This window comes from Nycticebus coucang, chromosome 5 (genome assembly GCF_027406575.1).
Source record: "Nycticebus coucang isolate mNycCou1 chromosome 5, mNycCou1.pri, whole genome shotgun sequence".
Taxonomy (NCBI): Eukaryota; Metazoa; Chordata; class Mammalia; order Primates; family Lorisidae; genus Nycticebus; species Nycticebus coucang.
Genome location: NC_069784.1, coordinates 78,612,684 through 78,628,784, shown reverse-complemented (window position 1 = coordinate 78,628,784; position 16,101 = coordinate 78,612,684). Strand labels below are relative to the sequence as shown.

The window sequence follows — 16,101 nt, the reverse complement described above, 5'->3', positions numbered from 1 at the left end:
GCAGGCCAGGACAGTAAAACTGAGATTAAAAAGGAAATATCGTAAGAATGACTGAGGAAGGAGGATGAGGGGGCTTTTAGTGGCTACAGACAATACAAAAAAGGTTGTACAATGCCATGGAATACTATTCAAACATAAAAAAAAAAAAGATGAGGACTTCATAACTTTTGTATTAATCCAGGTGGAGCTAAAACTCATTCGTCTCAGTAAAGTATCACAAGAATGGAGAAACAAGATTCCAATGTACTCAATACTAATAGGAAGCTAGTAGACAATCTAATTGATGCCCATATAGGAGAAAAACGCATTTCCATTCAAGTTGGGAGGAGGGAGAAGGTGGGAGGGGGGTTGGGCACAAGATAGGAGTGCATGGCACACCTTTGGGGTGCAGGACATAAAGAGACTCTACCCAACAAGTTCAAATACTGTGATTCGGTTGTTTGTACCATCACATTAACCTGAAATTTAAAAATAGAAGAGGGGGAAAAAGGATATACAAAGAGTTTAGCCACCAGTTTCATTTTCAAAATACATGTAATTTTCTTCTTTTACTGTCAGGATTATTTACATTACGGCATTCATATAGAGATAAGTGGAAGCACCACTTGAAATCATGGCGCCTCTAGAGAAAGAGCAGCCTGAAAGTAAATCCTGGAAAAAATAAAAAAAATTATTTTTCTAAAAAAAATAGATCATTGGGCTTGCTTAGGCAGTGCATATACTGAAACTGACATGGCCCAGAAAAGATCAGCATGGCCCCTGCACAAGGGTGACACAGAAATCGATGTGTCCTACAGTTTTCATTTGTACCCTGATATTAATCTGAAATAAAAAAACAGACCATCTATAATGTGTGAATGGAACTGGATTCTTTATGTATTTTGTCTTTTCAGCAATACCAAAAAGTAATCCAGAATATTCATTTCTTAGTAATCCATAATTGGGATCAAATTGTAATGACACAAGAATGCCATTGTTGGATCTTGACATTATCCACAGGTAAACTGTTTGTATTTGCAAAGAGTACAAGTATTCATATTGGGGGAAATGGGTTCATCGGCTACAGGAGTTTAAAAAATTCATTGTACCCCTTGATTGCACTAATGTATACAGCTATGATTTAACAAAAAAAATGAAAAAAAATAAAAATAAAAACGTAAGTATAAAAAAAAATTCACAGTGAAGACAGCACAAGTACATACAGGGAGTTTATTACATGGCTGGTGCTTAACAATCAAGAACACATATACCCCTGATTTACCTATAGGAACAAAGAAGCCCAGAGAAGTTAAATAAATCCCTAGTGAGTGGCAGATGTAAGATTTCATGGCATAACCTATTCTATGCATTTAATCATTATATTAAACTATTGTTTAGGCCCAACACTAAATTATATCTATTATTAATGCTGCTTTCCAATTCTTTGGCCCTTATTTAATTGTTTTTGAAATAAATTAAAACGAAGCATAAGCTCTCAGTGTTCTGAAAACAGTCGAGGGACCTACAAAGCAAACTAATTTATCGCATAGCTTCTAATTAGCAGTAATTACAATATTTAATAAATGAAACACCTACCTTTAGAGGTAATCAAATCTTTTCACTGAACTCCACTAACACTATGGTGTATACAAAAGGCTAATAACAATCAGAAGCCTAATTCAAATGCTGTCAGGAAACGTAGAAGTACAATTTATTGCCAAGCTTGAACTATTACTCTAAAATAGATTTAATATGGAAACTGGGTAGAGAAAAATGAATTACATAATCATTCATAATCTAACTCTAATTAAGATTGCATGCCTTATTTCCACAGAACACACTCATTCATGCACATGTGCACACACATGCACACACATCTGAAAAGCTTTTTATTTATAAAATCACTGAAGAATTTCTCTCAATACAACAGTCGATGAAAGTGCTCACCTTTAAGCCTTAGATAATTAACCACCTGGAGGCACTGCCAGTCACTAACCCCACAACATAAAGACAGAGATTCAACGTGTTTCAGAATCTGATTTCTTTAAGAAAAAGGCATCTAGCATTACTGTTTAACTTCGTTTATTTTTAAATCAATTTTTGAAGAACTTATTATATTTGGTTTACAATTATCAACATTTATGAACAAGCTCCCTTGTGCAGTCAGTTCTTTTTGGAGCTATCTGGGGCTAAAAGGAAGGATATAAACAATCAGGGATGATTCATGTGCTGTATTTGCTGCTTGTGAATATGCATGAGAAGGGGGCACACCCTGCATCTTGCCCGCTGCCACAGGGAGAAACTCTGTGGCGCTGTCCCTAAAAAAAGCCTAAGCATTGAAGACAGAAGCAGCAGCAAATAATAGTAAACTTCCTTTTGCTTTATGACTTAAGGGAAAAAAAAATCTAGTATGTGATCGTCATTCAGATCTTAATAACAAAGAACAATGTGGTATCACTGCTATTTTTGGCTTTTGGAAAGGGAGTGGAAAACAAATAACCAAAAGAAATTTCAGCTGACCAAAGATACTAAATAAAGTGCATTTGCAATAAAATGATCGCTTCCCAGCCTCTGCCTCTTTGCCTATTTGCTCTGGCAAGGGAAGCCTATTTGCTGTCTATGGCAAAGTACAGTGCTCTGTGAGCCTGTATCTTGTTCTGACTCTGTAAACCTACTTTTCTCTTTCTCATAAATTTGGTTTCACGCTTGCCTTAAAGAAAATAATAATAATAGTTTCTTGACAAAAAGACAGCATAATGCATAAAAAGTTAAGAACATTGGGCAGCATCTGTGGCTCAACAAAGTAGGGCGCTGGCCCCATACGCCGGAGGTGGTGGGTTCAAACCCAGTACCAGCCAAAAAATGCAGGAAAAAAAAAAGTTAAGAACATTTAACTGTGAAGGATATTCTGAATTAAGTACAAGTTTCAGGATATTCACCTTGTAATGAATCAGTCATCTAAAAACATATGAACTATTTGTCTTTCCTAACACACTAAAGTTGAAATAACCCCTGCCCCCAAAATAAATCATTCAGCATGATCAATAAACTTTCATAGCTACAATGCCAATAATTACAATTTCCTCAATCATTTACAAATAAAAGAATCTTGGTATTTTGTTTGTATGTTTTAAAAACATTAAATGATGCTTTCCTTCAGCACTTGTATAGGAGAAATGGAATTTTCATTTTAGCTGTTTTTATCTAAGATGAAAAGCAATATAATTTTGTAAATGTCAAGGTATTTTTAGATAATATTTATCTCAACTTATTCTTTGTGTCCAAAATATGTCCTTCTTGAATTTCCTTCAAAATGACGCCTAACCAGTGGCTATAAAGTCTTTCAGTGACAACTATTATCCGTTATCCAGCACTCGACATGCCAGCTCAACATCACTTTATTAACTGACTTTCAAGTTTTCTCACTCCCTGTGGGGCCCTCTCTCCTAAGATTGATGAGGTGGGACATGGCGTTTGAGCTGCCATTCTGACTTGACAAACAGCAGGAATGGTCCTTGCACTGAATGGAGTAGGGAGGGCCAACAAGGGCAGGATCACGGAGTGTGCTGGAACAGCTGCAGCCCCATGCACATGTTTCCCAAGGCAATTAAAACATTATTCCTCAGATTTTACACTTCAAAAATACATAACTTCTGTCTTCAATAAAAGTGCCCCACACTGCCTTACTACATCTTACAAATGTAACAATTAGAAAGGGATTAAACTGCAGTCCCACAGATATTTTAGAGAAGCTACTTTCTAAGATAAAAGCTGCCCCTTCCAAGTTTAAATACACGAAAACTCTAATTACTTCTTATAATTCCCCAAATGGTGTTATCGCTTTCTTTTCGACTATTGAATTCACTCTGGCAGAGCTGGGGTAATAAAACCCATCATATTCTAATTTTCAGACAGCTTGATAGAACCAATGTTCTCACTATAGATAAAGTGTAATGAAGCACTTTCTTTCCCATAGGAAAGTCTTTGACTCATATGCTTTGATGCCAACTAGCCTTCACATCTGCCGTTTCACCATTGATGGCTGTAACTTGGCATGAGAATCAGTGTCTGATGAAGCAGCTTTACTCAAAGGCACCATTTTATGTCCTGGAATGGGAACACAGTAAAATGGTGCTGGTTTCCTGCAGGCCTTATGCAAATCCCTGTAATAAACATGGGATCAGGCCTCACATATAATAAATTGTGTGTTAGACGGGGAAAGGGAGAGGGAGACCATCTCCTTGAGTGAAAATAGCTTCTTTATTGTATAAATAAATCAAATGCATGATCAAGAATTAAACTTGTCATGATTTAACACATTTCACACATGGCTAATTTATATAAAAATCATATGAGGCGCTAATAAGAATACAACAACATTTAAAAAATTGCAACTTTATTTTACTGAACAAAATTTTACCACTTAACCTAATGTTAAAAGCCATGCATTTTCCTCACCAATCAATAAAGAAAAAAATAAGTTAAGAGAATAAGAGAAATTATATGGCTTACAAAAATTTTCACTGAGACATTTCTTTCAGATTTTTAGAATATGTGTCTGATGGAAAACAAAGAACACAGCAACATGAACAGATTAAAAAATGTTAGAAACGATATTAATCACTAACCTGTACTCAAACACATTGGTGTTCAATCACATAATGCTTTCCATGTTCTTTCTTTCATTTAAGTATAAAGAAAAAATAAAACAACAAACAAAAGCTATCCCTTCCCGTCAATATGTGAAGCAAACAACCCATGAGAAAGTTTCTATTTATTTTAAAAAGCCACAGCTCTTTCTCTGCCAGTAATTTGTAAGCAAGTTGGCAAGAATGGTTTCTGGCTTGGAAACCTAAGTTTATCAGGTTTCCCCGACCAAGTTAGACCAGAGTGTCAACTTTTAGATACATTGTGACTCAGGTTAGATCTGCAAGGAAGAACTCTCAAAGAGAACAAAGAAAAATGTGAATTAAAATCATGTAATAATTAAACTTGTTTAAAATAGTCACTATTTCTTCTACAACAGGTCAGATACAAAGCTCTTGCTCAGAACTCAACTTACTAAAAACCTGTAGAGAGGGCGGATTAATGTTATTCAAAACAATGTCTCTTTAATCTCCCCTTTCTCAGGTAAACACACAGTCACGTATCGGATCGGTTCAGGAAGCCTCCTATGCATTTCTTCTCTAATTTCCCCTTCACCTCCATGGCAGAAGGACCCACAGTAAAGCTTCGCAAGGGAAGGTGAATCTCGCTAATCCAGTCCCCTAAAGCACAGATTTTCTCAACTTTTCTTCAGACACACACACAAACCAAACACCCACAATTTGCTCCCCCCATACAACTCTGAGACATAAGAATACTCCAATTTTCTTTGCCCCACTACTTGGCAATTCTCTTCCTTAACTATTAAAGACCAAATAGTGTCACAAATGAAGATGTCAGGAGATTTATTTGCTCTCAACACATCTCTGTAGAAAAGGGCGGTAAATACAATTCTGGCAAATAATTTATAGAAAGTAAAAATGTGACTGGAAGATTTGCCATTGTTTCACATTTTATTCTGATATTTTGTAGGGTATGGATTTCAGAAAAAGAAAAATGACTAATCTCATATGAAAGCAATGGCAGTAGATGTAATCATTTACCACTATTAATGCAAAAAAAAAAAAAAAGGATTATTTACATTTCAAATTAAATTAACTCTGCCAACACAATAGTATCTCCAGGGCAGATTCCTTAAAAGCCCAGAGGCCTAATATCCCACCTCAAGATATTCTGAGTTTATTGGCCTGATGAGGAGCTGGGGCTTCAACATTTTCTAAAAGCTCTCCAAGTGAGTCTAATCCATGCATTTTCATGTCAGTCAGGTTGAGAACTCCGACTTAAACAAATGGATATTTCATTATTTATTTACTTATTTATTTATGTACTTCCACCTTCATTGATTGTTTTTACAGTATTGAAGAAAAATCACTAAATCTCTCACTATAAGCATGACATACTAGCAATTCAGGCTTCAAAGCTTACTTACACTGTCACCCTAGCATAATTTAAGTTTAGGAGTTCATTGAGCTGGTAAGATCAGCATAAGTGACAATCTATAAAGAACATGTTACAACTCCATCTGCCCCAATGCCTTAATGCTAATGTTTGAGAAACTTAATATGGTTAAATAATTGAGGTCATGTGGGTGAGCCACCATGACTGATACACTTAACTCTTCTAAGTAATAATGGTTATGCCATGATGTCTTTGGTTATTACTTTTCTGGCGATACTATGTATACCCCTTGGTTACTGATTTTATAATTAACAAGTCACTTAACCTCTCTGTAGCCCAATTTCCTCATCTGTTAAATGAGCACAATGATAATTACTTCTTACCTTCCTTAGGAGTTGCTCTGAAGATTAATGAGCTGATAATTAGAATGTACCTTGAAAAGGGAAATTGAGAAAAATGAAAAGGAAAGAAAGTAGGAAGGACGGGAGGGATGGAGGGAGGAAAAGAAGAAAAAAGAAAGAAAATGCAAGGAAAATAGAAAAGACAACTCTTAAAAGAACGCATTTTTGTTGCAAGGTTCCAAAAGATAAAACTTGTTACCCCAGATGGATTAATCCACTTGCTTGCATTCCTGGATTCATTATCCATGCTTCCAAATAAATTAACTTTTAACTGAGTATGAAGATAGGAATGCCATAGATGGCTATATATTTTGAAGAATTTTTTTTACCCCTCCACAGAGTAACAAAATGTTGTCAATAATCACGTATTTTATCTGAACCCCTCTGTCATAGGATTTCTATCAATGCGTGTAACCAATATTCACAGTGCCAATGAATAACCATAGAATTCGGTAAAAGTAGTGAGAAGATGCCCTAAAGAAAACCTAAATATGTGCCATTTATTTAGGGCACACAGAGATGACAACCTATCATTTGAGGAGGCGGGGAAAGAGAATCAGCAATTATAGGGAAAGGTAGTATTTTTCAGAGTGCACCTTACGGCAACTTTGAAGACAGAAAATGAACTAATAATCTGCTGCATTTAGCCAAAGAGAGAGTCAAACAAGATGGCAAATCGTTCAAAGTATCAGTATCACCACAGTGTTTTAGCTATAGAGGATAAGGTAATACAAGAGAGGGATAACTTATTAACGAAAACAAGAAAAAGGAGATGGTGAGAAGGCAAGGGAGGAGTGAAGGAAGAGGATGAGGGAAAGAGGAGAGGAAAAGGAAGAGGAGGAGAGGGAGAGGAAGAGGAGGAGAGGAAAAGGAAGAGGAGGAGAGAAAGGGGAAGAAGAGGAGAGGAAGGGGAAGAGGAGAGGAAAAGGAAGAGGAGGAGAGGAAGGGGAAGAAGAGGAGAGGAAGGGGAAGAGGAGGAGAGGAAAAGGAAGAGGAGGAGAGGAAAAGGAAGAGGAGGAGAGGAAGGGAAAGAGGAGGAGAGGAAAAGGAAGAGGAGGAGAGGAAATGGAAGAGGAGGAGAGGAAAGGGAAGGGTAGGAGAGGATAGGGAAGAGGAGGAGAGGAAAAGGAAGAGGAGGACAGGAAAAGGAAGAGGAGGAGAGGAAGGGAAAGAGGAGGAGAGGAAAAGGAAGAGGAGGAGAGGAAATGGAAGAGGAGGAGAGGAAAGGGAAGGGTAGGAGAGGATAGGGAAGAGGAGGAGAGGAAAAGGAAGAGGAGGAGAGGAAAGGGAAGGGGAGGAGAGGAAAGGAAGTAGAGGAGAGGAAAGGGAAGGGGAGGAGAAGAAAGGGAAGGGGAGGAGAGGAAGGGGAAGAGGAGGAGAGGAAGGGAAAGAGGAGGAGAGGAAGGGGAATAGGAGGAGAGGAAGGAGAAGAGGAGGAGAGGAAAATGAAGGGGACGAGAGGAAAGGGAAGGGGAGGAGAGGAAAGGGAAGAGGAGGAGAGGAAAGGGAAGGAGGGGAGAGGAAAGGAAGTGGAGGAGAGGAAAGGGAAGGGGAGGGGAGGGAAAGAAGTGGAGGAGAGGAAAGGGAAGAGGAGGAGAGGAAAGGGAAGAGGAGGGGAGGGAAAGAAGTGGAGGAGAGGAAAGGGAAGAGGAGGAGAGGAAAGGGAAGAGGAGGAGAGGAAAAGGAAGAGGAGGAGAGGAAGGGGAAGAAGAGGAGAGGAAGGGGAAGAGGAGGAGAGGAAAAGGAAGAGGAGGAGAGGAAGGGGAAGAAGAGGAGAGGAAGGGGAAGAGGAGGAGAGGAAAAGGAAGAGGAGGAGAGGAAAAGGAAGAGGAGGAGAGGAAGGGAAAGAGGAGGAGAGGAAAAGGAAGAGGAGGAGAGGAAGGAGAAGAGGAGGAGAAGAAAGGGAAGGGGAGGAGAGGAAGGGGAAGAGGAGGAGAGGAAGGGAAAGAGGAGGAGAGGAAAAGGAAGAGGAGGAGAGGAAAGGGAAGGGGAGGAGAGGAAAGGAAGTAGAGGAGAGGAAAGGGAAGGGGAGGAGAAGAAAGGGAAGGGGAGGAGAGGAAGGGGAAGAGGAGGAGAGGAAGGGAAAGAGGAGGAGAGGAAGGGGAATAGGAGGAAAGGAAGGAGAAGAGGAGGAGAGGAAAATGAAGGGGACGAGAGGAAAGGGAAGGGGAGGAGAGGAAAGGGAAGAGGAGGAGAAGAAAGGGAAGGAGGGGAGAGGAAAGGGAAGGGGGGAGAGGAAAGGAAGTGGAGGAGAGGAAAGGGAAGGGGAGGGGAGGGAAAGAAGTGGAGGAGAGGAAAGGGAAGAGGAGGAGAGGAAAGGGAAGAGGAGGGGAGGGAAAGAAGTGGAGGAGAGGAAAGGGAAGAGGAGGAGAGGAAAGGGAAGAGGAGGAGAGGAAAAGGAAGAGGAGGAGAGAAAATGGAAGGGGAGGAGAAGAAAGGGAAGGGGAGGAGAGGAAGAGGAAGAGGAGGAGAGGAAAGGGAGGGGAGGAAAAGGAATGGAAAAGAACTCCCTTTGCAAGCAGAATTTTGCGTAGCGGCAATGTAGAGGGATTATAACTTGAATGGTTGGGTAATAAAAGTACTTATATTCACTGTCTCACACCAGTGAAAGTTCTATAATTATCTCAACATGGCCTCTGGCCATAATTAAGGATCAAATTAACATGTTTCTGGAATGCTTTCTTAAAACTCCTGAAAAAGTTAAAGCAATGCCTTGTAGACTTTTTCATTTTGATAAAGAACTTCTAAACCAAAGTAACAATAATTAAGTCTAAAAAGAAGTGTATCTTAGAAGTAATTATAGGTATGACTTTTAGGTAATAAGTACCCACTTGGAAACAATTAAAGGCCACAAGGTTTAGCAGTGAGTGCACTGGTGAAACACGATTGCACTAGCCGAGAAAAACTGAGTCTGTTCAAAATGGAGAGAAGCCTCGGGGCTCCAGGTTGCTAGGAAGAGAATAGCTGGCTTGTAAGTTAGATGAAGGTTTATGCCACATGCCACTGGGAGATTCTGGTTGTCTGTTTAGCAATATTGTTGTGGCAACTGATAACTCAAGTCCACAACAGATATGAATCCATGCTGGGAACTATCAAATGGAACAGAGTGGATTCATTCATCTGCCTGCGACTGTGCAGCAAGGGTGGAAAGATATAGAAATGAAGGAAATATATCTTAGATTGATGATTTAATAACTGAAGGAAAAAAAAGATGTTTAGAAAATAGAAAAAAGGAGTCCCTTACCCAGACTATATAGATCTGCGTAGAGATGGGATTGGGGACATGTCCCTAGAATAAGTGAATTATAAATTAGGATTTAAGGATTACAGAGAATATAACCTATTGGGGGCTGGTAGGGAAAGCTTGGATGAGAAAGGGCCTACTAGGCCTTAAAGAAGGTGAAAGAGCACAGGATGTAACACAGGGCAAGAAACACACCAGTTTGGCTCGAGTTGAGAGTAGGAAGGAAAGAAAGTAGAAGCAGGAAGGATCCAGAGATGATGTGCTTTGCAAGCTTGTTAGGAGCTAAGTTCCCACGCTAAAGCACGTGGGATGAAGGCGTTCTGGAAAGCTTTGACTCACACTGGTACCAGTACAAAGAGTATGAGAGGCAAATCTGGGGAAATGAAAAGTTAGATTGTTAGTACTTTTGCAAGTCAGAGATGACATTGATGTGAATTATGATAGCGGTGAAGGAAATACAAAGATATATAGGCGGTAAAATGGGAGTTAAGTTGTGCTTGGAGATGTAGGATACATATTTCACATTGAACACATTCTTGCCACATAGGATAAGGTCAGTGAATATCAGTAAATGAAAACTTAATTCCTGAACATACACTTCATCGTAAGATTGAGAACATAAGATGCCTAGTGATACTGGATAAAATAGGACATCATAATCATTAGGTTAAAAAAGTTAAAATTAAATAAGAATGTTGTTTACAGCAAACAGTTTTAGAAGTTCCGTTTATCAGAGATTTGGCATAGATTCTCAGATGAATTGCTAAATGCACCTTAGTACACCGTAATTTCAAAGTACACAATCAGGAAAAGTTTCTAAAAACTGTCAGATTTCTTTGCACTCATCAAATTATTTCTTCATAACAATAGTAATCAATAGAATGAAGCAATTTAAATCGGACAAATAGGGTGTGATCCCTTTGAAAATATATTTATGAGTTATCCAATTTATGTCATAGAAACAAATTATTTGCCTATATTTAGAATCATTCTAAATTCTTGAATTGTTTAAGTTAGCCATGCATTCTGCTAAATCTAATATACACATCTATCAAGCTTTCACTGTGTGCTTAGCATACTGTGAAAGTTTTCATTTAATATGTATTTAAAAGATCCTGTGAGAACTGTCCAATTAGGTATTCCAGTTCAGATATGAGACTTCAGAGGTTTAACCAGGGCAGTATCTTCTCTAAACACAGCTAGTAGATGGTGGAGCCAGGAATTAAGCTGAAAATTCTCTGATTTCACAGCATTTTTTATTCCTAACAACTATTCTAAAAAACAAACTCTGTATCTTTAGAAGAATTAAGTGATTTGCATTAAAAATTCAATACCACTTACATTTCTTTTGAACGTGTGCTAGGATTGTTTAACAACCATATAAAAGGACATGCGTCTTTTTTGATACCATCTTTTTTAGTGGGAGAGACTATCTTAGGACACGTGGTAAAGTCAAAGATTTCAGACTCGGACTAATAATTTGTGACAATTGGAAAATCTGAGGCAGGGGTTGCAGAGAAACAAGTTTATTTGGCATCATTTTGTAAAAGATACAAGTATGACTTCAAAAATACAGGGATTCTCTAAAATGGTCATAAAATCTACAGGCAAAAGCTGAGTTCTTTGTAATCCTGTAATCTATAAGAATTCATTATCATAATCTTTATATTTCAGGAAGAAAGGAATGTTCTTGTTGCTTGGTAATATTTTGCACATTGTTTAGCTCTGGGCTGAGATTTCAGTTCTAGTACATCAGATGCTCAGAGTCCAAGAAGGAGGTTTGGACTCCTTTAGTGTTTTTCAATAAAACCCCTGGGCTTTCATCTATTGTAACAACTAATATCATTAAGAACATACTGGTGATGTTACAGAGTTTTCTGTTGTTTACACAAAGTAATATTGGAGCACTATCATCTCTTCAATTTTGAATTATGTTTGCCTGGTCTGGCTTTACATTCATCTCTGAAGGTACAGAATTTATGGAAATATTATAGAAAGAAAAAGAAGGAAGAACTCTTGAAGACTGTAACCATTGAGCTCAATGAAAAAATTCATGCACCATCTTTGGGAATGGAATTCATTGTTGCAGAACAGCTATAGACCTAACTCTTCTGAGTCTTTGCAATACTGAGGACTTACCATTTTTAAGACCAGATATCTTGAGCCAGCTCTTTTTGCTCGTAGCTAACAAAATCATAACATTCTTTAAATTAAAGAACAGCTACTTAACAGCAGAGTCTTGTTAAATTAGTAAAAACAAGGGAAATTCCTTTAGAAGTCAATGCCTTAAAGGTTCTTGCTAGAGTTTTTGCATTTGTGGCTATTAATTAAAACAAAAAAATGATATAAAATGTAAATAGACAACACACAGTAGTCCCTTGTTCACTACAGAGTTTCAAAATGAGTCTGCATTTGTTTGAATTCCAAATAGCTAGGTGTTTTGTTTGTTTGTTTATTTCATACCATAGCTAGTATAACTGTACTAACAATCCAAAATATGTAAGATCAAGTTCAAATGAGAACTTTTTAATGTTATGCTAAAATACCTGAAGAAAATTATCCTTGTGAGTTCTAGGGTTTTTTTTGCTAATTTCAAAAATAAACATTCAGCATTTAATAAAGTCAGCAGCCTAAAGTGATGTCAACTTAGTGATTATTATGGCATAGTTTTTATTGTGACAAGTGTACATTTTGGAAGGCTTCAGTTCTTAAAAAAAGCATGCATGTGCTGTTGGGAACAGGAAGTTACTTCAGGTCAATTTTCTTCAAGTGCTAAAGGCATCTTTGTGGATGAGATAGAAAAACAGATGAAAGAGTCGGAAGAAAAGTATCAGTAATGAAGCAAGGTAAAGATAGTAAAATTACACAGCAAAGAGCAAGTAAACTAAAAAGGAAAAAAAAATAACAGAAAAATGAAAAAGCAAAAAGGAAGTAAGTAAGTTTTTTAAATGATAGAAGGAGAAAAATTGTTCTAAAATTTATTTTTTAGAGATGAACTAAGCTCATAGTATATTTAAGCTTTAAAATAAGATGTTTGAGTTTTCTGGAAAATAAAAATAGAATTAAAACTCTAAAATTATTGTGAAACAGGAGTAAATACTTCTGCTATCATCTCATGGTGTTAGGTACTTTTTTTGTATTGTTTTACAAACTGAACTTCAAAATCCCTTGGATATAATAGTAATTGAAATGTATCAGATATTCATACCCAGAGTAGTTGTTAACACTGGCACTGTGTGTTTAGCAATTTCAAGAGCTGATTTATTTTTGATCAAGTAACTATTTTATACGAAAGTTAGTCTTTAATAATTCTAAATATTCAATTAGGAAAAACCCAACCGTTATAATTGATACAGTCTGATGGCGCCATACCAAACATAATGTTTTACTCTTATTTGGTTTTTCAATAAATTGATTAAATAATAACGATTTTCCAGCTAACTGTAAAATACGTATTCAATCTTTAATATAGCTAAATGATAAATTCACTTTGAAAATAATTAAATTTTTAAATGATATAAATTTGACTAAACAATCAAATCTTGCTCATTCTTTGGAAATTTGGTGTCCTCCAGACGATATGAAAAAAGTTGATTTAGTTTTATAAGAATTTTTACAAAGAAAATTACATTTTTTGACAAAACTGCTGCTTTAAGTCACTGAAAACCCAGTACTATGATTGGTGACGGTTTTTTCTTCTGTCTCATACTGAGTTATAATTACCTTGAAAGTGAGAACTAGATCTTATTTCATGTAGAATACCCAATGTGTAGTCCAATGTCTGGCACTCAATTGGCAGTTGATGAATAGCCTGAATCAGTTATTTAAGAAAAGAAACTACCACTTCCATTGCCTATTTGAAAGGCCAATTATATTTTTTGAAATACTGAACAAAAATATCAATGTTTAAAAATGTTCCCAACCCACAAAAAATGTAAAATAGTAAGTAAAATATAGATGTCATTATAAAGTGATAATGACTCCCTAAAGCTAAATCTCCCCGTCTGCTCTCCTTTGACACAGTGATGTGAGCCAGAATAGGGAGACCATGGGAAAACAAAGAGCAGGGCAAGGCGTTCCATACAACAGGAAGTCAGTAGTAGCACAATTTTGGTTTACGTGTTCTACAGGGCTGTCCCTTTGGAAACCACTGTGACTTCAACAGGGATGTCCATTTCCAGACTCTGCCACCCAAGGGCACCCATTAGCTGGATGAAAGTACAGACAATAATAACTATTTCTCCTTATTTTCCCCTCATATCCTGCTTCATTTCAACAGAAAAAAAATAAATGCGTGGAAAGCATTCTTACCATGAAATTATTCTATTCTTCTGGAATCGCCAAGCATTTCAGACTCTAGAACTACTAGTAATTCAATTTTCAATAAATACATTATTCTTCCCATTCACATCACGGGGAAAAAGCATTTTACCTTTGGAAAGATTGTCCTCATAGTAGAAATAGAATACTTGTAAAGCAAAAGCTCCTTAGCAGTTGCAAGTGTTACAATGCTTTGTCTTGGGGAGCACATATTTAGTTTACACCTCTTCTCCCCCTGAGGCATGTTTTAGTAATTATTCTGTACAAATAATGGCATTGCTAAACACTTATATTCGTGTATAAAGAAAGATGATTTGTTCCCTACCATTTTAATACATAAATTTTAGGTAGCCAGTAAGACTTACCTTGAAGAAAGTCATGGTTGCGCCATCCTCTACTGCTCCATATTCTATCTTGGTTTGTTTTGCTAAATCGTCAGCAGAGTCAATAGGAGATTCCATGCGTTCCACTGTCAGAAAGGCGGCTAAGTTAGCAGTATACGAAGAAATGATGATAAGTGTGAAAAACCACCAAATGCCTCCCACTATCCTGGTGGAGAGCGCTTTGGGCATGAGCTCAGAACCTAACAGAGGGTGGGGGAAAGGTGAAACGAATACAGAGAATTTGATCAGCAATCAGAGACTTTTGGTCACAGTGGCAGAACGGAAGCACTGTGTGATAAAAGCTTAAATTATAGATTTACATATTGTTTTAGTAAGCAAGCAAAACCACTGGGAGAGCAAAGGCTAATTTGAGGAAATAGACAATCTCTTAGGAGGCTCTGGTTTAAATATAGTGACAGGAGACACAAGTTCTACCTGAGATGGTGCAAAGTACCAATCAAAATATTAATGAGAGAAAATCCTTTATAAAAACAGCATTAGAATAGATTTTTAAAAATTCTCCAGTTTATAAAACACATGTAAAGCTTTTCATATTTTTGTTAGTTATGTGGGTTTCAGAGGAAGTGTTTTAACATACATTCAGATCTATTTATTAATAGGCTTTATGTTAAGTTTTATTTTTCCTGTGTATACAGCTCAAATATTTTGTACGTCTTGTAATTTAAAAAATTATGTTGCATAATAAAATAATATCAATTACCCACATTTCTTGAAATAATGTAGGGTTTTATCCCAGGATTTATTTTGAAATACGATAACATTTTTCTTGTGTATAAGCAAATATCTCCCATCACTATGGTTAGCCTCAATGAAGAAAATTAGAATAAGAAGAGAGAGCTAAATCATCACATTTATTTTTATACATATATAAATATTTCATAAATATATCACAATATGTGGCTGGAGTTGCCTGCTCATGATATTAATAAAAGAACTGAGTCTGAGATTTACCTTTTAATTTTGGTTATTATTAATTTTAATTCACTTACATTGTAATATAAAATCTTAACAATTTTAAAGTTTGGTCTGTTATTTAAATTTTAATTATAACTTTACCACATTATTTACAGTTTCAATATTTTAATGAAGATAGATCAGGATATGCAATTTTTGTAAGTATACTAAATTTGTGGACATGTATAAATATCTTATTATTCACTTTTAGTCATTTTGAATCTATTAAAAAATTTTTTTTAAATATTTGAGTAAGATGGAATGAAGCAAAGATGGACTTACAGCCATATCTTTAAGATAATCACTGATGTGGTAAGGTAGTACATCTTTAGATGGAATTAAAAGTAAACCAAATTATTCATGTGTACCTTGAAAAAGAAGTGATATTGTGATTGCACTGTATCAAAACAGCCCATCTTACTGCGGTTCATCTTACCCTTGAAATTTCAAACAAACAAAATTTTAAAAGCAGACAGACTTGGACATGACAGCCAACTCCAGCTCCAGATTCTGCCTACCAGGCTGTAAGGAAAAAAAAAAACAAAAACGGAAAAGTACCTTTCTGATGTAGTTGCTCCTAGGCCCTGTCAGACACACACTTGGACACTGAAACACTAAAATACTCCCAAGATGATCAGCAGCTTTGGCTGACTATTTTACTTTTTTTTTTTTGTTTTTAAACAACACCACCAATAAAGTCAAACAAGACTGGGAAAGAAAAGAATAGTGGAGACATTTGACAAAACGGCCCAATTACCACAAGTTCATATCTTACCCAAGGACTTAAAGCGAGTAC

General features: G+C 36.7%; 1 protein-coding gene and 1 non-coding gene across 6 annotated transcripts in view; one reads left to right on the top strand and one right to left on the bottom strand.

Annotated features, from left to right (window-relative positions):
- GRIK2 (glutamate ionotropic receptor kainate type subunit 2) overlaps window positions 1-16,101 on the bottom strand; it is a 735,964-nt gene that overhangs the window by 116,601 nt on the left and 603,262 nt on the right. For all 5 annotated transcript variants that reach the window (XM_053592072.1, XM_053592073.1, XM_053592074.1 and 2 more), the window contains one exon: window positions 14,313-14,530. In XM_053592072.1, coding sequence (XP_053448047.1) covers window positions 14,313-14,530 — 218 coding nt within the window. The remainder of the gene's footprint in view (window positions 1-14,312; window positions 14,531-16,101) is intronic.
- Window positions 700-801, top strand: LOC128586974 (U6 spliceosomal RNA). The gene has a single exon (XR_008380423.1). It is a non-coding gene; the product is annotated as a U6 spliceosomal RNA (small nuclear RNA).